This window comes from Triturus cristatus, chromosome 1_1 (genome assembly GCF_964204655.1).
Source record: "Triturus cristatus chromosome 1_1, aTriCri1.1, whole genome shotgun sequence".
Taxonomy (NCBI): domain Eukaryota; kingdom Metazoa; phylum Chordata; class Amphibia; order Caudata; family Salamandridae; genus Triturus; species Triturus cristatus.
In genome coordinates, this window is record NC_140579.1 from 575,574,686 (window position 1) to 575,597,710 (window position 23,025).

General features: G+C 48.7%; 2 protein-coding genes across 3 annotated transcripts in view; both read right to left on the reverse strand.

The window, feature by feature from the left end:
- The window catches only part of LOC146870661 (zinc finger protein 862-like), a 29,517-nt gene extending 27,139 nt beyond the window's left edge, over positions 1 to 2,378 (reverse strand). The window contains exon 1 of the mRNA XM_085599711.1: positions 730 to 2,378. Coding sequence (XP_085455837.1) covers positions 730 to 2,378 — 1,649 coding nt within the window. The remainder of the gene's footprint in view (positions 1 to 729) is intronic.
- LGR6 (leucine rich repeat containing G protein-coupled receptor 6) overlaps positions 1 to 23,025 on the reverse strand; it is a 1,163,733-nt gene that overhangs the window by 878,674 nt on the left and 262,034 nt on the right. The window lies entirely within an intron of this gene.

Here is a 23,025-nt window from a genome sequence, read left to right on the forward strand (position 1 = left end):
AAGATTAATAGAACCCCCTCCTTAAGCCCCCGCACCCTGAAGAAAAAGGATAACACTGCAGTCAAAGCACTCACCAGGATAACTAGACAGGTCGCAGGTCAGAACTCATTTGTTTGTGTTGAGACACTCAGCAGCCCGGAGGCACATCAGTGTCCGGGCAAAGGAGGGACCCAATTCTGTATGTTTTGTATACACTTGACTGGTTCTTCGTTAAGGTGTAAGCAGCATGTCAAAAGCACTCAGGTACATAAGAGCTTAAGTGGCAGTGACCCGCATCCTGGTGTCACCACCTTCACATTAACATACACAACCCTGTTTGCTGCAGCACGCCTTTTAGGGAGCTTTCAGAAGGGACATCTATCGGTGGATTGGTGCCATTGCAGCCTCTTTTTAACATACAAAACCCTGTTTGCTGCAGCACGCCTTTTAGGGAGATTTCAGAAGGGACATCTATCGGTGGATTGGTGCCATTGCAGCCTCTTTAAATAGACATCTTTGTACACTGAGCAGGCACCGTGTGCTCCAGTATGTGAAGGAACACTCCCTCTACAGTGCACCTCCGCATCTGTGGATGTGTGTAGAAGTTATGGATAATGTGCTGCATATCTAAACACTTATAAGGTTCCAAAGGCGAACACATACATAGATAAAATACATTATCATTTACAATGACAATAGCTCTAACTCTTCCAAATGCGAGACCTATTGCATTGCAAAGGCTTGTTATACTTTTCAACAAGTCTTTGTATATTCTCAGTCCCAAAATCAAAATGGGATTGTGTTGCTATTGCCTGGATTTCAAAACTTGGCCATTCTTTCAGCTCATCTTCAGGGAACCTTTTTTGCATGTGCTCACAAAGAAGGGAAACAAAAGACAAAATAGGCCCACTGTCAAACTCTTGCCTTTCCTTGTACAACACCATCAGATCTCTTACATTGCTGTTCCAAAAGACAGTGTCCCCCAAATACTGTTCCTTAATTTGGCCAATCTTTGGTCTTGCATACTGTACAGCTTCTACAGTAGTCAAAGAACTTTTTTGGAACAGTTTGCACAAAGATGCAAATTCACTCAGAATGTCATTAAGTAATGCAAGGGGAATATGGTAGTTTGAGTCAGATAGCTTTTTGTAACAGTATTTAGCAACTGGATCATTCTCCTCAACTTTTTCATGCTCAAAGTACTTAAGAACAACCTCGTAATTCCGAATTAGTGCACCAACTGCAAAATGCCTTGAAAGCCACCGGACTTCATTAAATGGTCGAAAAGAAACCACTTCACAATCAGTGACCGATGCCATTTCATCCAGCTTGGACTTTCTTGCAGGAGATCTGGAGAACACAGTGTAGACAGTCCTCAATAATGTCTCCATCTCTTTAATCATTGGAACCCTCTTCCAGGCATCATCAACTCCCAAATCTTCTCGATGAGCAACAAAATGCTGCTCAACTAGATGGGGAATTAATTGTTTAAGGCGAGTAGCAACACCATTATTTTTACCCAGCATCACAGACGCACCATCGGATGTGAACATGACCATTTTCATGAGGTCCAGTTCATTGGCAGTGTAAAATTCTTTCACAGCAGTAGTGATAGCCTCGGCATTACAACTAGTCAGCTTCACTATGCCCCCAAACAGTGTTTTGTGCTCTGTTGAGGTTACAGGTCGGAACTTGAAGTACAGGATGAGCATTTTTGGAACAGAAATATCTGTGCTCTCATCAATTATCAATGTGTGATACAAAGCGTTACGAAGTTCTGCCATACCTTCAAAGTGTATCACACTATTGATGGCCTCAAGGAACTCAAAGGCATAGTTCTTGCTCCTCCAGCTGTCTGGTATCTTCACATACAAAGCTAGGTGGTCATGGATGTCTTGTACAGATAACATTGATGTATTCATCTTGACTGCCAGCAGAACGTTGTTGATGAGAATCTTTATCTCCTCAGGCAGGGATCTTTGTCGTTCAACTACTTCCATTCTATTTGCTTTGTCAGTGGCAGTTTCTGTCAGCATTGCCCGTACTCCAAAACCAAACCTGGCAGCAGCACTTCTGTTTCTCAATATCACCATGGAAGACTCGTGAACTTTGCTAATTAGATGGCGTTTCAGGTAATCCAGTTTCCAGCCATCGCTCCATTTCTTCCCTGTAGAAAAGTCCCCAACAATCTCGGCTTCGGCACATGTTTTGCAAATCAAGCCCACGTCTGGACTGTATTGAAATAGTTCCCCAAGTTGCACGCGAACCTTGCTTCGTGATTTTTGTGTCTCAGCCTCCACCATTTCTTTCATCCACTCTTCCTTGAATACAAGGCAACATTTCTTCCTTTGTGGTGAAGCATCGGACTCTGCAGAAGGTACAGCTTTGCGCTTGAACATATTTGTGATGACTGGGTTTAGCCTGCTACGCCACAAAGCCTGCAAAGTAAAGAAACATGGCTAAAGATGATGCCTATGCTCATGATTGCAATCTGTCACATAGTACTGAGGCATTGCCGGCAAAACGTAGAGTGTAATTACCTGGATTTTTCTGTTCACTGCCCTGCCCTTCCAAACTTAAATGTAGCACTGTCCGTAGAGCCTACAATAGAAGTAAAGATTATTTCAGAACATTGTGCATTTGTGATACAGCAATATACCATGTGCACCATAAGGGAACTCCACCAAACAATTACCTGTTGTGCTTGTACTCATGTATGCCCGTTCAAATCTGTGAGGTACTGTCTGTGAAACCTGCAACAGAAGAAAACATAGGTAAGGTATGTTATACTACAATGTACAAGATGCACCACAGTTTAACTCTACCAAACAAGTACCTGTTGTGCTTGTACTCACGTCTGCCCGTTCAAATGTGTGGGGTACTGTCTGTGAAACCTGCAACAGAAGGAAACATGGGTACGGTATGTTGGTATACTACAATGTACAAGATGCACCACAGTTTCACTCTACCAAACAATTACCTGTTGTGCTTGTACTCACGTCTGCCCGTTCAAATGTGTGGGGTACTGTCTGTGAAACCTGCAACAGAAGGAAACATGGGTACGGTATGTTGGTATACTACAATGTACAAGATGCACCACAGTTTCACTCTACCAAACAATTACCTGTTGTGCTTGTACTCACGTCTGCCCATTGAAATGTGTGGGGTACTGTCTGCGAAACCTGCAACAGAAGAAAACATGGGTAAGGTATGTTGTTGTACTAAAATTTACAAGATGCACCACAGTTTCACTTTACCAAACAATTACCTGTTTGTTATGACTGTACTCACGTGCACGTCTGCCTGTACAACTGTATTTGTAGCACTGTCTCACAAACCTGCAAAAGAAATGTGGTGCAGATTGTGAATCTATTTACCCAGCACCCCCCAAATTAAATGTGGCACATAAACAGAATTACCTTGTCTTGGTGGGTACTCACGCCTGACCATTCAAATCCAAATACCTTACAGACTGCAAACCTGCAATTGAAGACAAGATGGTTAGCAAAGGCTCTAAGAGTTATAAACAATGAATGGGACTGGCCCAAATACTCCAATAGGAAACACGACCAAATAGTTACCTGGGATTCCAGTTTAGGCAAATAGGCATGTGCCCATGTGCTTCATTATTAGTTACGCTAAACTGGTCTACAAATCTGCATTATGTGTTACACCTTCTGTGATGCAGCTTTTCCTTGGCATTCAGACTGTGCAAATGGTTGAGTTGGGTGAACCAGGAAATTCACAAAGAGGAGTGAGCAGCACACAAGGCATCAAAAGATCCCACCTGAAGATGATGCAGCAAGTGGCAAGCATAAAATATTATAAAGACTTTCTACCCGAAAATAAATTACTTCTCTAACACTTCTATTTTCTTGTATCACCTTTACTACACCAACCTCCCCACACAATCCAGACACCCTCCTGCATTCTCTTTACCTTTTGCCATGTCAACGTTTTAACAGATATGCGTCTCATTCACACACATTTGCATGTAATCACAATTACAATAGACCAGGGGTACTCGCAAATATTTTCCCAAGGGCCATAAATATTTGGTTGTGGTGTGACAGAGGGCTGCACTGATGCGTGCAGGGTTGTGGTCAGGAACTTGGGAGGTGTTAAGGTGGACTTGGAGAAGTATGTACATTTAGTGGCTGAACAATGTGGTTCCTGAAAACTTGGGATCAATACTGGCTTCTCCACTTCACTTTGGCTGGATAACTCTGGAAATTGATGGACCGGCTGCAGAGAGATCTGAGTTTTGTCTAGTGGAAGTTTTAACTCATTATAAAGTAGCGGAGTAGGTCAAAATGCCTGATGCAAAGCAGGTGAACCATGCAAATCACAAATTGCATGCAATGTAAATAGATCACTGCATTACTGCTTCTGTCAGAGAGCCCCTTTTGTTTCTTGCAGTTTATACGTTTAAATCCTAATATAGAAAAGTGAGCTATTAACTATCAAAGAGCTGCATGCAAACTGCAAGGTACAGATTAGAGCATTATGAATCCCCCCCGGTCTTTCATTATCCTAATGCTGCACAAAGGTTTAACTTGGGTGCAAATCAATTCTTATTATTAAAGCCAACCCCCGGCCCCAACCATGGTGCTACATTTTAAATTCTCAGTGTGTGCTTTTTCAGACCAAGAACTTTATAAACTATACTGCTTTTAACCGTTTTTTACTAGGTTTTAAGGAGAGGTACAGAACTGGTTTCACCTGCTGAATCGCAAGTACTGTTCCAAAGTGACAATGTATAATCTAATGAGGACTTCTTTGTTGGTTTTTGCATTTGCTCTGAGTGCAATAGTGCACTTGCACTTTATGTGGAATATATGGACCCCATGTACAACATGAAATCAATTTCTAAAGTGTTTAATTCAATTGTTCTAAGTGCACTTGCACTTTATCGCGGTATGAAATGGGCATGGTTTCAGGCCATTGTTAAGACACTATTGTATATTTATAATGGATATAGGTTGCACAATTAAGCACTATTTTTAGCACTGGCATTTTAATAGGTGTAAGGTTTTACCTGCCAGCAAACTGTATATTTTTCTTATTAGAAATTTCAGGCATTGTAATTGACTACCATTGCACCAGGATATATGTGATCACTCAGAAAGTACCGCACGGTATCAGTGACAACGATATTTTATGGTAACATTCAATGAGGGTAGTTATGGCAAAGAAGATATGCTATTTTAGAGTATTCCTTGCTAATAAATGGAGATGACTGTATACTTATATATTGTATATGATAATTCAATGCGTTATAGTATCTCTTTAATGTCTATTGCTGGTCAGGTATGTTCTTATTGGCAATCCTATTGGTTACCGCACTATTTAATGAGTCTTACTGGTCCAGCACGTCATGTGATCAAGACCGCTGCAACGCAGTTGAAACCCGTCAGGCTGAGCACCCGCTATTTTTATTTTAGAAGTGCACTAATTTGGCAATAAAAGCACAGCATTTTCAATCCACATCGTGGTCTGTACTCGTTTTGTTGCTGAGGAAGGCAGCGACTTATGGATTTTGATTAGCAGTGTAACAATCTGAAAGGTGTTTCTAAAGTGCCCACTTCAACTCTGTAGGTTAGGGTTGTGCTTCAGATATACATAATTTTTTTTTAAATTTCAAAAAGCGGTTTAGAAGGAGATGTGTGAGCTGCTGACCTGCACGACCTGGTCTTGTTTTTAGAGTTTGCTGGTACTCACACTTGTTGCTGTGTCCAACCCTTCCTTTACTATTACTAGTGGACCAGTAGCACCTCATTGAAATAATGATCAGTACTTTAGGTAAAGAAGGGAGAGCATGCAACCCTCTGACCAGGACAGAGACTTATGCAATAACGGTAACACGAAAGTGTTGTGTTACTTGTTATTTTTTCTTGTTTTTATGTATTTGCTTGTTTACAAAGTTTTAGTATATATATATATATGTGTATATATATATATATACATACACACACACACACACACATTCATGTTCACTGCACATTACATGTCTATGTGTGTTGAGCACATCTTAGATGAGGTTTTCTCCATGCACTGGAAGTTGGAATACCTATCTGAGAGTGTTACCAGCATTTTATGTCTCTGAAGTCAGAGGAGGTGACTTTCTTTGTGACATTCAACTCAGATTTTTTGGAGCACATAGTACTAAAAATACACACATGGTACTGGTGGTAGCATCGTATTAACCTACATGACTACTGCTTAGTACCCATTTTTACACCCATTCGCAGTGTGTTTACCATGACCTGTGTATTTCAAATTTTAACCCCTTCGCTGCGGCGCGAATTCCGCCGCAGCGCTGGGGGGGTTTGGGGGCAGCACGGTGGCGCGGTGCTCATGACGGGACCGCGCCGTCATGAGTCACGGGCGAGCTGTGCTCATGACGGCGTGGTTCCGTCACGACTCCGCCCACTCTCTAATTCGCCCGCACAGGCGGGGAATTCGAGCCGCGTGGGAGGAGCGGCCGCTCCATGACGGAACCACGCCGTCATGAGCACACGGTGCCCGTGGCTCATGACGGCGTGGTTCCGTCAAGGGCACACAAGGGGTTAACTTGTCTCCAGTGGCGGTTTCTCTTTGAGGGCGTCGGGGCTCCGCCCCAGGTACATTTTTCAGATCATATTTTTTTTTTTTTAAATCCCCAAAGTAGAACACAGGGACTGCTTAGATCACATTTTATTTTATAAAAAAAAAATCCCAAAGTAGAACACGGGGCACTGTCTCACTGCAGAGTCTGCAGTCTCACCAATACTGGCGCAGCTCTGCTGTCACGTCACGTGACTGATTTGCTCCCGGACCCAAAGAAGCCTGCTATGTGTTTGCCGGGCCGACAACATCACAGCCCTGAAGGCTGTGATGTCATCAGCTCGGCAAAGACCTAGCTGGAAGGCCCAGTCTCCACCCCCTGATGACGTGGAAGTTAAGTTAGCCCCGGGCGTTTTAAATACAAGCCCGGGATCGCTAACTCTCCACGTCAATCAGAGAGTGGAGGAGAGCTTGTCAAGGTGTCACCCCACCCCTGACCGTCTGCGCAGGCTCGATGACGTCGATCTGACTGCTTCCCGCGTCCGTGAGTCGGCAGTTGGAGTATCAGCCATTTTACTCTCCACTCCAGATGGATGGACTGCAGAGCGGAGAACCAAGGTCGAGGAGGCGAGGCAGTGTGTCCTGTTGCTGTCCGGAGTAGGGCAGTAGTAGGAGGAAGGACTTGTGAACTCAAACAGTTCACACCAGGTGAGGAGCAAGAGAAAAGATGCTTTTCAAAGGCATCCCCAGCCATGAAAAGGGTAAATATTTGTTTTTCCAGAACTAGTCTTTTAAGGAAGTCAGATAAATGTCATGCTCTCCAACGCGGATTGCCATTTTTTCAATGCTGTCTGGCTCCATCTCCAGTGGGAACAAAGCAAGAGACATTATTGCACGCCCCTCAGCGATGGACCTCGGGGGGCAGCTGTCCTGGTGTCTTTCGCGGACGCGGAGCGGGTGAGAAAGTGTCTTAACAAACTCCTGAAGGCCCTTTCACGACCAAACATTGGACTCCCGGGTGTTTTAGAGGGCTGCCCGCGCGAACATTGGTTCATTTCCTGCACTTGGTTTGGCTCGTTTGACACGTTGTAATATTGTCACCCGCTTCATTAAAATGCTCGTTACAGACCCTGCAAGGCAGAATTTCAGCCGTTAAATGGGGTCAAGGTTCGTCGGGCTTGGCTGTGAGTTAAGTGTTTAGGGCTCGCTTAGGCCCGGGTGGAAGTGCGGGGTGGAATGAAAGGGAACGAAGGGCTGTCGTCAGGAAGCTAACCCTTGTCCCCACAGCCTCCACTGGGGCCCTATTCACCAGCTCCTCTGGGCGAGGGGCCTTGGAACGGCTGGACGCCACTCCCAGATCATTCCACTTTAACCAAGGCATTTTTTCCACGCTGCACAATTGGTTTTCTTTCATTGTTACCACTAATCGGATTAGTGGCATTACAAAAGGATTGGTACATGATAATTAGTTTATTGCTCGGCCCACAATGCAATTGGCAACATCTTTCTGAGAAAACGCAGGCAAAACGGATCAGGAATTGGGGGTAAATGATTTGGGACATTCCAACTGAAAACAAAAGTCTACAAGTTACACAGACCTGATGGTTTTAATTTACAACTTCAAACAGTTTTTTTTTTTTTTGCATGGGCAAAGGCGCTGCACAGACAAAAGGCTGGTATTTACATAAATGTTCCCTGGAATTTAAACCCAGTTTCATGAATAAATCCTTGGGATAACAAACTCATATAGATGTCTGTTTCACGCACCAATTGCACTTTCCATCATTTTGCAAGCCAGTCAAAGGTTCCATGAAATGACAATGATTATCCAACATCCCTGGCATTCCTGAAAATAAATTATCCCGCACCATCAGATGCTAGAATCATGGTTTGAGTGCTTCATTATTGCCCCAGGATTTTAACTGCAGCAGCGATTCTGGGAGCAGTGTGGTCGTGTTTGGAGAGTGGGATTTTACGAGTATAAGAACATTGGAATATTGGTAGCTCCCATTGAAAGCAATAAAGTACTCCGGGCTTTTAATGGACGGTAGAAGCCCGAAGCTCTGACAGTTCAAAGTTATGGCCTCACGGAGCCTGAGGGGATTTTAATCCCGCTCATTCCGTAGTATAACGTTCAAACTGGGAGAAAGTATATATATATTTTTTTTTAGTTTTATGTAGCGTGAACTAGACCCGAGACATCGTGCATCAATCAGAGCGCTTCACATGAGCAACTGTTTCGTTACACAAGGACACATTCATTTTGTTAGGCACTAGGAGATTAAGTGATTTGCTCAGAATCACAGGATGTGGAGTCGAGCCCGAACTCGAACCTTGGTTTCCCAGCTCCAAAGTCGACATTCTAGCCGTGAGACCACATCTATGTTACCAGAGACACCAAGTGTTAAGTGAGGGTGCTTGCATTAGTTGAGCTATGCATATCAGCACAGAAGGGATAATCATAGATTTGATGGATAGGAGGTACTTCCTAAAAATGCGTCACTCGCATGCCAATAACCTGTTTATTGCTCACTGAAGGCTGTTTCTTAGCTCTGGAGTACATTTACCTATAAGCTGCACCTTATTGCTCTTCCTGCTGGTCTGATTCCACTGATCTCATCCTCGAACACAAAGCCTGCAAGATCTGTTTCTTCTGCAGCAAATTTACATTTATAACAAGTCTGTCGCTTTTCAACTGCGCCCGGTGTGTCTGAAAAGGTGGTTACTTCATGTGTGTCTTTTGAAGACTTTCATATTAAATTCACTGACTTGCAGTGATGGCAAATATGTATTTTAGGTCTGAGAAAGGAGTCTGTGTGAAAGAGCACCTTAATTCAAGGGGTCAGTATTTCAAGTGGTCAGTGTAGTGGCCTGGGCAGTCATCTGAACCGTAGCTCACTCAATCCCACAGGTATTTAGCCTTACAAATACTCGAATGTTTTCGCAGCATTACTCCCTATCGGCTGCCCGGACCCATCCCTCCCCTCACTGCTCCCTGGTCCATAATTATAGTTTTATGTGCGCGGTTGAGCGTAATGTACCGTAGCTTACACAGAAACATGTCTAGCTTTAATGGCGCTTGAGGTTTTTTTGTTCCTTTTTTTTTGGTAAGGAGTGAAGCATTTTGGTGACATTTGAGATTTGATAATGGGAAATTGCAAGAAATTCAAGAGGCTTGAAAAAAAGAAATCGAGGCGAAAGGTGACAACCAGAATCAGTTTGAATAGAAACCCTTTGACTGGGTTTTCAAGGTTAAATTGTATAGCTTTAAATTGAGCAATTGTAATTAACAATTGTTTTTGTATTGTATTGTATTGCAGCCTTTATATAGCGATTACTACCCCTGTGTGGGGGCACAGAAGCACTTGTGGTGTGGTTGGAAGGATGTTGTCTGTGTTCTGATCCTATGTGGGAAGTGAAACCATTGTTAATTACTTTTACCCTATTTAATGGTATACTATTTAAGCGTGAAACCCCTTTTAAAGGATTACTAGTGCTTAGAACCGTCAGAAGGTGATATGAAGCCCCCCATGTGAAAGCAATCTATACTTACAGTTAAGTGCAGAGTCCGTTTCTGGTTTATTCACATATACATATTGCCGTCTCATTGATCTGATGGTGTGTTGTTAATGGTGGAACAGTGGGACGGAAGCACATATTAATACAATGGTGTGTGTATATGGGACCAGAGTACTTCACCAGATTGTCACGGCCTCACTAAGGGGTAAACTTAATTACTATTACCATGTGCTTGTTCTCCCCCCCCCCCAATGGATAAGACTATATGCTTATGTGTTTTTTGTTTATACATGGTGCCTTTATGCATGCTATTGAGTTCCAAAAAATGAACACTAACCAATATGAGATTCAATTCTATATGGAAAAAGAAGGCATTTTACTCTGATGGGCTACCTTGAATGCAATTTTATCTCAAGTAGCCACTTGGTCAGTAGGCAGATCCAACCTATTTATGCAACATTGTTAAAATTAATTGTGGTTTATTGCAATTTAGAATGGTTTATTCATGAGGCCTTGGAACTGATGATAGTTTTAGGGGAGGCAGTGGCCTGTTTCTGTTAAGCACAATGGCTTCCGAAAGTCTTGAAAATCCACCATTTGGCTGCTAATTTTTCAAAATTTTCTCGGGGGGGGAACCCCCCCGAACCCTCCGTAGGTGGTTCGGGCTCGCTCGCTGCGCTCGCTCGCGCGCCATTCGACACCAAAAATTTTCAGCCCCACCACTTTAAAATCTCACCAGCCGCCACTGCTTGTCTCATCATAACTCGGTCCCCTATCGTTCCAGCAGCACAGTTCAGTTAAACCAACTTAAAAACTCAATAACATGTCCTCACACACCCTTGAGTTATCAGTAACCACTACATCTAACTGAATCAGACTTTTACCGCCATTAATCAACCCTCCTACTCCACCAGGTTGAAATCACGTGTCATTATGGTGAAGGAACGGACTTCGATTGTAACCAACTAACCATCAATCCTACTGTTTCACTACAGATACTGTTACCCGCGATGCCTAATGTGATGAATCTGTCACCCCTTACTCACCATTAATGATCATCCTATGTCCTGCTAATGGAAGACAAACCCGTCTTTTCCCCCAAATCCAACTCCTTTACTACGGTTAATACAATGCCCACAATGCCATGCATTTATGAAGCGCTCAAATTCATTTTGCCTCCCAATTTATAACCCTCAATTGAATACTTCTGTATAACCAATAATTTACATTCATGCGCATCCTAAAGTTATTCAAATGTGAAAATGCACATATTTTAACAAGCATGTTTTGATAATGATTATACAAACAGTTTACGTTCAAAATTATAACATATCGGTGGGTCGTGTTCCTGTTATATTTACAATCTGATTCAGGCCTTTGAGTCCCCTTCCATCTTCGAGTCATTCGAACATCATTATATTACTCCCAACTGCAAGGTCAACTTAAAAGATAGTCCGCTGCCCCTTAATCCTACTGCTTCCTGTGTTTTCCACGATGCCTAATGTGATTGGACTTTCACAGTCACACACCTAGTGATCTATCACCTGCCATTCCTTGAGCGGTTTCCTGCTCAGATGGGATAAGGAAAATTACCCCCCCTCCCCACAACCCCCACAACCCCCGGCACCACCTGCCGCTGTCCCGTTTCCTCCTGCATGCCTGCCAGTAATGAGTGCTGAGAGCCCTCAGCCTGCTCGGTGCTGTTTATGCACAATAGGTCGTCACTCGTCACCAATCACAGCCGCTGGGCTTCGATTCAAATAAATAAAACATTTTCATAAATGACAAGACCTATAGAAGAAATGTTACGTAGACAACAGATTTAATTTGCAGCGGGGGCCTGTTGTACGTTCTAGTGTTTCGTGGTCATAGAGACGAGTGTCTCGTTCCCTCTGTGTCACGTGACGCCCCGTCCAATCGGGACGTGCGGCTCCGTGACGCGGAAGGGGGCGGAGACACTCGAAGGAGAGCGCCGGCGGCGAGCATACATCGCCGCTCCTCGTGGGCCCTTGAATAAGACATATATGTTGTAATTTTATCTAATAAACCTACACGCTGTTACTACCACCACCCAGCGTCCTCCCTGTTATTCCTGGTATAACAAATGGCGACGAGGGTTCTGGAAGCTGGGCCCACGAGTGTCTCTCCATGCCCTGCTGTCCTTGTCGATTGAAGCGGAGTCCTCCCACGTGGGCGTCTGCTGCTGAAGTCCTTCCCTGCTGCTTCTAGTTCCTGCTTTGCTGCCTGCCTCGCCTGCCTCCTTGCCTCTTGCTTCTTCTGCCTGTTGCTGCTGTCTCCGGCCCTGAGTGCCAGGTACTTTCTGTTGCTGTGGGGTCTCGCCTGGCGGTGTCTGCGCCTTGCTTGGTCCCCATTCCTCGCGCTCACGTTCTGCCAAGGCTTGGGGTCCTGCCACTGTGTGGGGGCGCCTGCCGTCCGCACCACGTGTGCCGGGCGTGCTCAAAATGGCGCACGGAGGCAACATCTGTGTCCCGCCTCTCTTCTTGGAGGTCCCCGGCAAGCCATGCATGAAGTGGAAGAGCTGGTTGAGAGCTTTCGAGAACTATATTGTTTCCATTGATGGCACGGGGTACTCGGCAGAGCGGAAGAAGGCGCTGCTGTTCGGACTGCTGGGGAAGGCTGGGCAGGAGGTCTTCGACAGTTTGCCTGTGTTCGTGAATCCGCCTGGTGTTACCACTCAGCTCAACGCGTACCAGGAGGCGGTGAGGAGGTTGGAGCTGCAGTATGCTGAAGAGACTAACATCATGGTGGGTCGCCACAAGTTCGCGCTTAGGAAGCAGGAAGAGGGGGAGTCTATCGAGGAATATATTGCCTGCTTGCGCGTTCTGGCCCAAGACTGTGAATTTGCGGGCATGACGGACACTTACATCAGAGACCAGGTGGTGTTCTACTGCCACTCCAAGAAAGTGCAGGAATGATTACTGACATGCCGCGATCCTACGCTTCAGGAGGTGGTGGCCATCGCGAAGGCCATCGAGAGATCACTGGTGTCCGCAGAGGAACTTGCCAAGACTAGCCACGCTGCCAATGTGTTTTATGTGCAGGACAGGAGAAAATCCGTTCAGAAGCCTCCTGACAGAGGGGCGAATGATAAGGGGGCGGGTAGGAAGCCGCTCGCTTGCTTCAGGTGCGGAGCGCTAGATCACTTGGCGGACAGTAAGGCTTGCCCTGCGCTTGGCAGGAAATGTACTAAGTGCAAGAGGGTGGGCCACTTTGCTGCTGTATGCAAGACCAGGAAGCCAGCTAGCAGTGTGAAAGTGAGTTCTGTGAGCGAAGGTGATCTCGAGGCGCTTGGGGATATAGTGCTCTCTATTGATGCTGAGGATGGGCGAGTGAAGGGGCCCATAGGCTCCGTAATAATCGGCTCTGTTGAGCTTCCGTTCACTGCTGATTCGGGTTCCCCCATTACCCTGATTTCCGACACTACGTTTGATGCGATGTGGCACGATGTGCAATTGCGTGTGACGGATGTAAACCCAAAAGCGTTTGGGGAGCAGGATATAGTGATGAAAGGGTACTTTCCCGATACCCTCACTTTCAAAGGGAGGGCCATCAATACCAAGATTTACGTGGCCGAGAAAGGGAGAAGTCTTGTGGGATGGAAGGATCTGGCGAAGTTGGGAGTGATGCTAATCCCAGGGGCGGCGGATCCCATAGTCCTCAGAGCTGACTGGGTCAATTCTATTCAGGCGGACGATGAACCGGGTGGGTTATCCGGAGTCCTTGCAAAATTCAGTGCTGTCTTCGCAAATGAAGTAGGATGTGTGAAAGGCTTCGTGCACGACATACAGCTGAAGGAGGGGGCTATGCCAATCAAGCACAAGGTCAGGACTGTACCCCTATCTGTCAGGGCGGAACTCAAGTCTGTGCTGGACAAGTTGGAGAATGAAGGGGTGATTGAAGGTGCCGGTGCTTCGGAATGGGTGTCCGCGATTGTCGTATCGAAGAAGAAAAGATCTGGAGACATCCGTCTATGCGTGGACCTGCGTTCCCTCAATAACAACATCCTGGTCAATTGTCACCCTCTGCCCAACATTCAGGACATTTTGGCATCGACGTCCGGGTCCCGACTCTTTACCCTGATTGATCTGAAGTCCGCGTACCACCAGGTCTGCCTCACCGAAGGCTCTAAGAAGCTGACCACGTTTGTCACTCCGTTTGGGGCGTACAGGTATGTCCGGCTGCCTTTCGGACTCGCCTCGCTTCGGGGGTGTTTCAAAAGTTGATGGATCTGTTGTTCTGTGACATGGAGGGGGTTGAAGCGTTCCAGGACGATATATTGATTCACACTAAGGATGAAGCGGAGCACCTAGTGGTGTTGGGCAAGGTGTTGGAGGTTTTGCGTGAGAAGGGGATGACAGTCTCCAAGGACAAATGCAAATTTATGGAGTCCAAGATCGAATACTTGGGGCATGTTTTGTCCCCGGATGGGATTGCTCCCAAAGAAGACCTGGTGAAGGCGATCAGAGAAGCCCCGTGCCCTGGCGATAAGGACGCACTGCGGTCTTTCCTGGGGCTCAGTGAGTACTATTCGAAGTTCCTGCAGGGGTACGCGACCACGGTGGAGCCACTGAGGGCCTTGCTGAGGAAGAATGTCAAGTACGCGTGGGCAGCGGAGCAGGACGTGGCGTTCGAGGCCGTCAAGAGGGGTATCGCAGAGGCTCCGGTGCTGCAGCCTTACAACAAGGACTTGCGGAATGTGGTCACGGTCGATGCAAGTGCAAAGGGCATCGGGGCGTTTTTCTGCCAGTTCCACGGGCAGAAGGAGAATACCATCGCCTTCATATCCCGCTCTTTGAGGGATGCCGAGAAGCACTACAGCACCATTGAGCGCGAGACGCTTGCCTGTGTCTGGGCGGTGGAGAAACTGAAGAACTACTTGTGGGGCAAGGTGTTCGAAATCGTCACGGATCACAAACCCCTGATCTACATGATGGCCGGCGAGGGCCGTGGTAATGGGAAGGCCAGTTCGCGGCTGCTGCGCCTACTGTCCAAGCTGCAGGAATACCACTTCACGATCCGGCACATCAAGGGTGGCCTCAACTGCAGAGCGGATTGCTTGTCCCGCTTGCCTGTGACAGGGGACGATGGTGGGTCCCTTGACGATACGGAGTGTGTGGTGGCTCTGGTGGATGCCACGACGATGTGCGATGGTTCCATATCAGAGGAGGAGTGGCTCGCTTCTCAGGAGAAGGACGTGGTTCTCCGCACCGTGATGGGCCACATGACATCCCATTGGCCTCCTGTTCGGAATCTACACGGTTCGCTCCGAAGCTTTCAGCAGGTGAGTGCGGAACTCACCCTCGAGAATGGTTTCTTGAAACGTCACAAACAGTTCGTCCCTCCGGAAGGCCTCAGGAGCAAGCTGATAAGGATTGCACACAAAGGTCACCCTGGCGGCACCGCGACCAAGAATCTATTGAAAATGTACTACTGGTGGCCGGGGATGACCAGCGATGTCTGCGACTTCATAGACAGATGCGAGCAGTGTCTGAAGGCGGACAAGCACTGGAAGACCAGCAGAGGGGAGCTGCAGAGGGTGGAGATTCCGGCTGGCCCATGGAGCAAGGTTGCCATCGACTTCGCGGGTCCGTTCTCGCTGCTGCCGGAGGACTGCAGATTTCTCATCGTGATCACCGACTACTACTCCAAGTGGATACAGTACAAGTTCGTCCGAGAGGTTACCACGGACCGGGTGATCCAAGTTCTACGAAAATTTTTCGCTCAGGAAGGGCAACCGAAGGTCATGGTATCTGATAACGGCACCCAGCTGGTATCCAAGAAGATGATGGATTTTCTCACCCACTCAGGGATCAAGCAGGAGAAGACCCCTTTGTACAGCCCGAAGAGCAATGGGCAGGTGGAGAGAATGAACAGGTTCCTCAAAGAAGGAATTCAGCTAGCCATTGCGTCCAATTTGGATGTCAAGATGTTTCTTGCGGACAAGGTGCACACTTACCATAATACTCCAAATGCCGTTACAGGCCACACCCCTTTCTATTTGATGAGGGGGAGACGGTGCACCAGTGAGCTTACCCCCAAATACAACGAGTGGTATGATGTACGAGAAGACACGGAGGGTGTACAAGAGAAGACGCTGAGAGTCAGGGAGCGAATCATGGCTAGGCAAGAGTGTGCCAAAAGGTACGCTGATACCGTGAATAGAGCCAAAGCAAAGGATGTGGAACAGGGAGATTGGGTGCTAGTAAAGAAGCCGCATAAGGTGATGAAGGGGGAGTCAGTTTTTCAAACTCCTGTACGTGTGCGGGAGGTTAGGAAAGGGGCAGTGTGTTTGGAAAGTGGAGGATGGAGAAGCAAAGATGACATCGTCAAGCTCAAAGCAGGCCAGGAAAACATCATTATGAATGGAGGCCGTGCGAATGGGCCCAGGAATGACGATAGTGTACCTGAGTGGCAAGAGTACGAGGTTGCGAGCAGGAGTGAACGGGCGGATAATGGTTGGTTGCACACCCCGCTTGTCGATAGAGCTAGCAAAGGAGAATCAGCATGTCATGTGGTGGTGCGAGTTGAGACGAGTGGTGCCGGTGGGCGTGGTGGAACGAAGTCTGTGCGAGAGTGCGAAGGCAACCAGGGTGTCCAGGAGGGTACCAGGTATAGTAGCACGCCATGCGCCGAGGGGCAACCTCGGTTTGTGACTCCTAGGAGGCCTACCAGACTTGTTAGGGCGCCCAAGCGTTTTGAAGACTTTGTCATGACATGAATAATGTTTTGCTGTTTATATTGTTGAAGGGGAGATGTTGTACGTTCTAGTGTTTCGTGGTCATAGAGATGAGTGTCTCGTTCCCTCTGTGTCACGTGACGCCCCGTCCAATCGGGACGTGCGGCTCCGTGACGCGGAAGGGGGCGGAGACACTCGAAGGAGAGCGCCGGCGGCGAGCATACATCGCCGCTCCTCGTGGGCCCTTGAATAAGACATATATGTTGTAATTTCATCTAATAAACCTACACGCTGTTACTACCACCACCCAGCGTCCTCCCTGTTATTCCTGGTATAACAGGGCCACCAAATGCAATGACACTGTGTTCAGCGGCTTGTTGGAGAAAGGAAATTAAAAAGTGTAAACGGGCTCGGCGGCGGCGTCACCTCTTAGAAGGGGACAGCTTCCTGCTACTGTTATTTTCATGCTCCTACCAGACCCGGGCATGCCAGCGCACGAACTTTAATACAGAAAGCATGCCGAAAAAAAACGAAAAAGCGTTAAACGAGTTTTGTTTTCAGTGCTGCTGTAAAGCACTAGCGCTCCAATACCCTCGGGTCGATTTCGTGCTATATATATAACTGGGAAATCAGAGCCACATGTAAGTCCTTCTCGGCTGGCACCCTTTCCGCAAAGGTTGCATAGAATCAAAACGATACAGTGCGTGCACTTCAGGTGAATCCTAAAGCGCATTCGGCAGGTCTCGCTGCTGGGGTTAGCAACAAAAGCAAGTGCCCACATTGTAAAACTTACCTGCCGCCACTCCCGAGTGTTCACTTCAAGGTGATCGCTTTCGCCGTCTTCCGTCCACCACAATCAGGAAAGTCCTCCGTCCACCGCAATCCGGAAATGCCCGTTTTTCGCGCCGCTCGCCTTTTAAAAGCAGCGGCGCGAATACTCTCGTGGGATTGCTGTGTGTGTGCGCTCCACACATGGCACTGCGTGCTCGGGGCTACCGAAGTGCGCGGGCGCGCGCCTTATTGGGAACATTGTTGGTGGGCCTAGGGTGTTGTTGCTGAGTGCGAGCGCAAACGCTTTACTCATTGCCTCCGGGATAAGCCTGACTGCTCGTGCCAAGCTACCAAGGGGGTGAGCAGGGGTTATCTTTGGCGTGTAACTTCCTTGCCCTGACTAGAGTGGTGGTTTCTGCCTGGCTTTGGCGCAAGCCTTAATCAACCAGAAATCCCATTTCTAACATTGGTGATCAGCGGTGGGAATAGGACTTGCGTTTGCGCAGTACCACAGCGACAACTGGCTGCACTACAAAACTCTGCATTTAGATAATCGCGTGTTTGGGGATTATTGTTCTGAGTTTTATTTTTAAATTCTTCTCCTAAAAAGTGTAATTTGAAAATTGTGTACTCTTGCTTCAGCTCAGATACCTAGGTCCCTTGTGTTGCACATGTCCCTGAGCGTCCTGCCAAAATGGAGTCTGCTTTTAATTTCTGTGGTCGGTTTAGATACAGTATGGGGGAGTTGGTTGAGTTTTGTGAGGAGAGAGATATAGCAGTGAGTGGGTCAGACTCCCAGTCAAAACTTAGGGAAAACCTAATCCAATGGCAGAAGGATGAATGGGAACGTGAGCGCAGGGAGGAGGAGAGGGCTCGGGCTGCACGCCAAGAGGGTGGTGGGTCTGAGGGGAGCCCTGAGGAGTCTGAAGAGGAGGAAGAAAGTGACAGGACAGGGACGCCAGTAGATAGTGAGGACCCCATGGATAGGGAGTCCCCTGCTGGGTCCAGTGTCAGGGGCAGCGCCCCATCCCTTTTCCTGTCCCCAGAGGAGTGGGTAGATAGGAGGGAAGAAAGGGAGCATCAGCTGGCTTTGGAGAAGCTCAGGTTAGAGCATGCCAAGCAGATGGCGGAGGCTGAGAGGGCCTTCACCAGGGAGAAATTAACTCTGGAGAGTAGATTATCCCCTGAGTGCCGTTGTAGTTTTCTGGATTCCCCAGTGAGGGTGGAGTCCAGTGGTGGCAGCAATATAGAGTCCAGTGCAGAAAGTCCCATTCCCAGTTCCCAAAGTATGGTACGTTGTTCCCCAGAAGAGGAGTATAGGTTGAAGTTCAGGGACAGTAAGAAACCGTCTCACCAGTCTTGGGTGGATTTTGCGGATGATTGTTTTGATGCACTGATGGCTTGGCTAATGACTAACTCGGAACATGATTTTGATGGACTGCTTTACATGATTATCAAAGAGCAGATGCTCAGTCGTTGTTCTCCAGGGTTGTGCCAACACCTGTTGAGGTGTGACTCCTTTTGTCCTTGGGACCTTGCAGAGGAAGCAGACCGATGGGAAAGTGCCCGAGGATCTGAGGAGGCATGGGAAAGCGATTCCAAAAGTAGTGGCTCAGGTATCTTCCCGTCCTGTATTGGGGAAGAGGTTCAGAGTAGCCCAGCTTGGTCCCAGAGTAGTGAAAGGAGTGTAGGGGCTCACGTCCTGTCTCAGTGGAGTAGGAGTGAGTGGGTGACTGAGTGTCCCCAGGTGCCTGAAACCCAGTCTCAGAACCTGGATGGTTTCTTCAGGGAACACCAGGTTGGGACCCTAGGCTGTCCTGTTAGTCCATTTGAGGAGGATCACCTAGTGTCTGGAGAACCTGGAGCCTCTGTAAATAGAGCTCCAGAGGTTCTGGTGTCTGGCAGTGCCGCACCAGTAGGGAGGGCACAGAAGTCCGAATTGAGGGGTGACATGGGGCTGTGTTGCCCAGTGGAAGAGCCAGTGGGTCAGGGACCAGCCGGGAGGGCTGAGTCTCCTAGAAGTGACCAGGGTGACACCACTTCTGTCCTGGGGAATCTTCACGCACTGTCAGATGGACAGGGGTCGGGAGATCTGCGCCAGGCAGACTGTTACGCAACATATGAGTCATGTGTTACCCCCGGGGGGATGGTGTGTGAGTCCCCAGAAGTCCTGGCGTGCCAGGCAAGTACTCCGCCTAAGGGTTTAGACCCAAGGTTGGGAGGCCAGGTTCAGGATCAGCCTGACCTGGAGGGAAGGACAACTGTAAGCAGTGTCCAGACCGATGTAGCTGCTAGGGGCACCACTCCAGTGGGGAGGGTGCCAGACTCTGGAAGGGGGTGCAGAGGGAGGGAGTCCTCGCCTCTGACCCCGGTGCACCCTGAGGGGTTAAACCCTAGGTTGGGAGACCAGTTCTTGGTAAGAAATCCTGAACTGGTGGGAGAGTTGTGTTATAAGGGTGCCTCTCAGCAGAAGAGAGGGCGGAACCCTAGAAGAAGAGTTAGGGGGAGGAGAGCCTCGCCAGTGACTTGTGGTCAGCCTGAGCGTGCAGACCCTAGGCTGGAGGATCGGTGGCAGTCTAGAACTGCCCTGATGAGAGGTAGAGTGGAGAACGGTTACTATGTGCCAGGGGTTACTACCCCCCACTCTGTGGATAGGCAAGGGCCAGTGGCATCTGGATGGCCTAGGGCCTGGTCCTGGCCGTGGACAGCTGAGGTGTACCAGTGGGGTGGCCCGGTTGGTCCGCAGAGCTTTTACAGAGGGAACCACATAGGTTCACAGTGGCGTAGAATAGGAGGGTGTCCCTGCCGTTGCGGGCCCGCGTCCGTGTTCCATCGCCCAAAGCAGGGAAGCCCATCACGGTGGTGATTGGTCTACCCTGCGTTTTGGCTGGAAGGGGGTTGTGTTGGACTTGGCCCTTCTGGCAGGTTCAGCCCTAAACTTTTTGCAATTATCCTAGCCTTTTTCCCTATGGAGTATTAGTGGTTTTATACCCCTAGGCACTTTAGCGCTGTGTCCCCGTGTAAAGTGCGTGCGCTCTGTGTTACATTTAGTGAGACTGGCCTGCCCTCCCATAGGAATGCATGGGGGATATGTGTGTCCATGGTAGTTCCTGATGTGAGAGGAGTGCAGGGTCAAGTTAAGTATGTGCAAACTCGTAAGAATCAATGCTGTGCAATGATGTGCGCGGATTTATTATAACTATAGGAGAAGTGCCACTTCTAGAAGTTGGCACTTCTGTGTGCTGTGTGTCTGCCTGCCTGATGTGGAGTGCATGTCTGGCTTGTGATTGACAGGTGCTGGATGGTGGGGGGAATTCCAGGAGCCAGGGTGAGTCAGCCCAGTGGTGAATAGGGAGATCAGCAGCTAGATGGGAGGGAGGAGTTGCACCTGGGACCTGAATAGGGCTGTGCCTTCCCTCCACAATGCTGGCTCCGCCCTCTGTGGTGCGTCTGATGTCCCTAGCCTGTCCTGTGAATAGGGAGAGGGGCTGAGCAAAACAAAGTGCTCCAGAACCAGTTGCATCTGGTTTTTCCCTTGCCCTGCACCTTGGTGACAAAGGAAATCTGTGTATAAAAGAAGGGGTTGTGACCCCATGAAAATGTTCTCTCTCTGTGTTCCTAACTTGAGGGGGGCCTGCTGCTGCTGGGCGCCAGGAGATACTGCCACTAGGGACTGCCTCCCTGCTGGAGGGCCCTGTGAGCTGGCCCCTGGGCCCAGCCTTTGCCCCCCCTGCATCCTGAAAGACTTTCCCTGGAACTGTGTACTGTAGCGCCTGGGTAGCGCTATATTTTTATCCCTTGAGAGAGCTCTTGCTCAGGGCAGCGGAGAAGGAGCGGGGGTGCTCTGCAGCGCGGAGCTGCCCTTTGACCCGAGGGAATCCCGGCGTGGGGATTCCCCCACAGGACCGTGAAACCGAGCGGGTGCCCAAAACACGTTATTTGCCGCCCCTTTGTGCTTAAAACCAAACCGAGCGGGAGCCAACCCCGCATCGGTGCCTTCGCGGCGGGTGCCTACCCTGATTTGTATGCTTAAAAGCCTACTCCTCAGGGTCCTCGCTTGAGACGGGAGACCACCCCGCAATTGCCGGCAGAGACGGAGGAAAGAAATCGCCGCCGGCACCACGAGCAGCAACCCGGAAGAAGAAGTCGGCGTTGCCTGCTTGCGGGTGGGGCTTAGCCAGGAAGCCGACGGGAGCCGACCCCGCGCTCCTGTGTTCGCAAGAAGAGGGGAAGTGGAAGTTCTGGCCAGAGACAGAGCGGGGCTCCCGTGAGGAGTGGAGAGCCCCGCATGCCGCAAGAGAAGCAGGAAGCAGACGGGAGCCTACCCCGTGCTCCTGTGACGAGGAGGAGACCGCCGAAACAGGTGAGGAGGGGCCGGGGGTGAGAGAGCCGAGGCACGCTGTTAGTGCCTGCCCCACCCACAGGGACCCTGAGAAATCTGCCGGTGCGCCCCCCTTGAGTGAGGGGGGCAGAAGGTACCACAGTGTTGGTGCCACACAACGCACATTGTCGGTGCTGGTGACATTTTCGTTGGGGGCCAACTTGTATGCTGGAGTCCCGTTTGGCACCGTCAGGGCCCGTGCTGTTTTACAGCTGCCCCGCTGGACAGTGGGCAGCTGCAACATTTGGCACCATTGTTTTAGGGGTCACAGAGAAGGGCTCTGATGGCCCAGGGAAGGCCAGTGCCATTTTCACAAGCTGCCCCACCTGACAGTGGACAGCTGCAACGTTGTGCATAACGGTGTAGAGAGCCCCAGGGTGGATTCCTGAGGACACCGGAGTGTCCTCAGGAATCCACCCTTGGGATTTTACAGCTGCCCAGTAAGCAGTGGGCAGCTGCCATGTTTAGGTGGTGCAATTGCGCACCTTGGTTTTACTGCTTTTTGTGGCCCCTAGGGTTAATTGAGTAGCCCTACCTATGCCCCTTTTTCTTTGCTGCATGCGCAGCCAGCCCAGACATTCTGGACATTGGGCATTTCAGCCCCCTGTGAGAGGCCAGTTGGCCTGGGGCCAGATTCAGTGCGTTGTGCCCACGATTGGGGCACACTGTTTTCTTATGTCCATTTATTTCCCAAAATGCTTATGATTGTGATACCTACTGTAATGCCTATTGCGTAATACGTGATGCTAGTGAGGTTTTGGGCATAATATAGTTTTATGCCTAAGGAGGTTTATGCGCAAAGTGATTTATAAACCCCCTGTTTTGCATTGCAGGATCTCATGCTAAGTTCCTAACGTTACCAGTAGTGACTGGTTGTGCGCTACATTTATTAGTTGTTCTACATTTACAATTGGTGATTTGTGATGATTCTGACGGTGGTCCATTGGCCCTGTCTTGTGTAAATAGTCCCCTGTAGATACTGCCCAGTGCCAGTTGGCACATGTTAGAAATGGGATTTCTGGTTGGCTAGGGCTTGCGCCAAAGCCAGGCAGAAACCACCACTCTAGTCAGGGCAAGGAAGTTACACGCCAAAGATAACCCCTGCTCACCCCCTTGGTAGCTTGGCACGAGC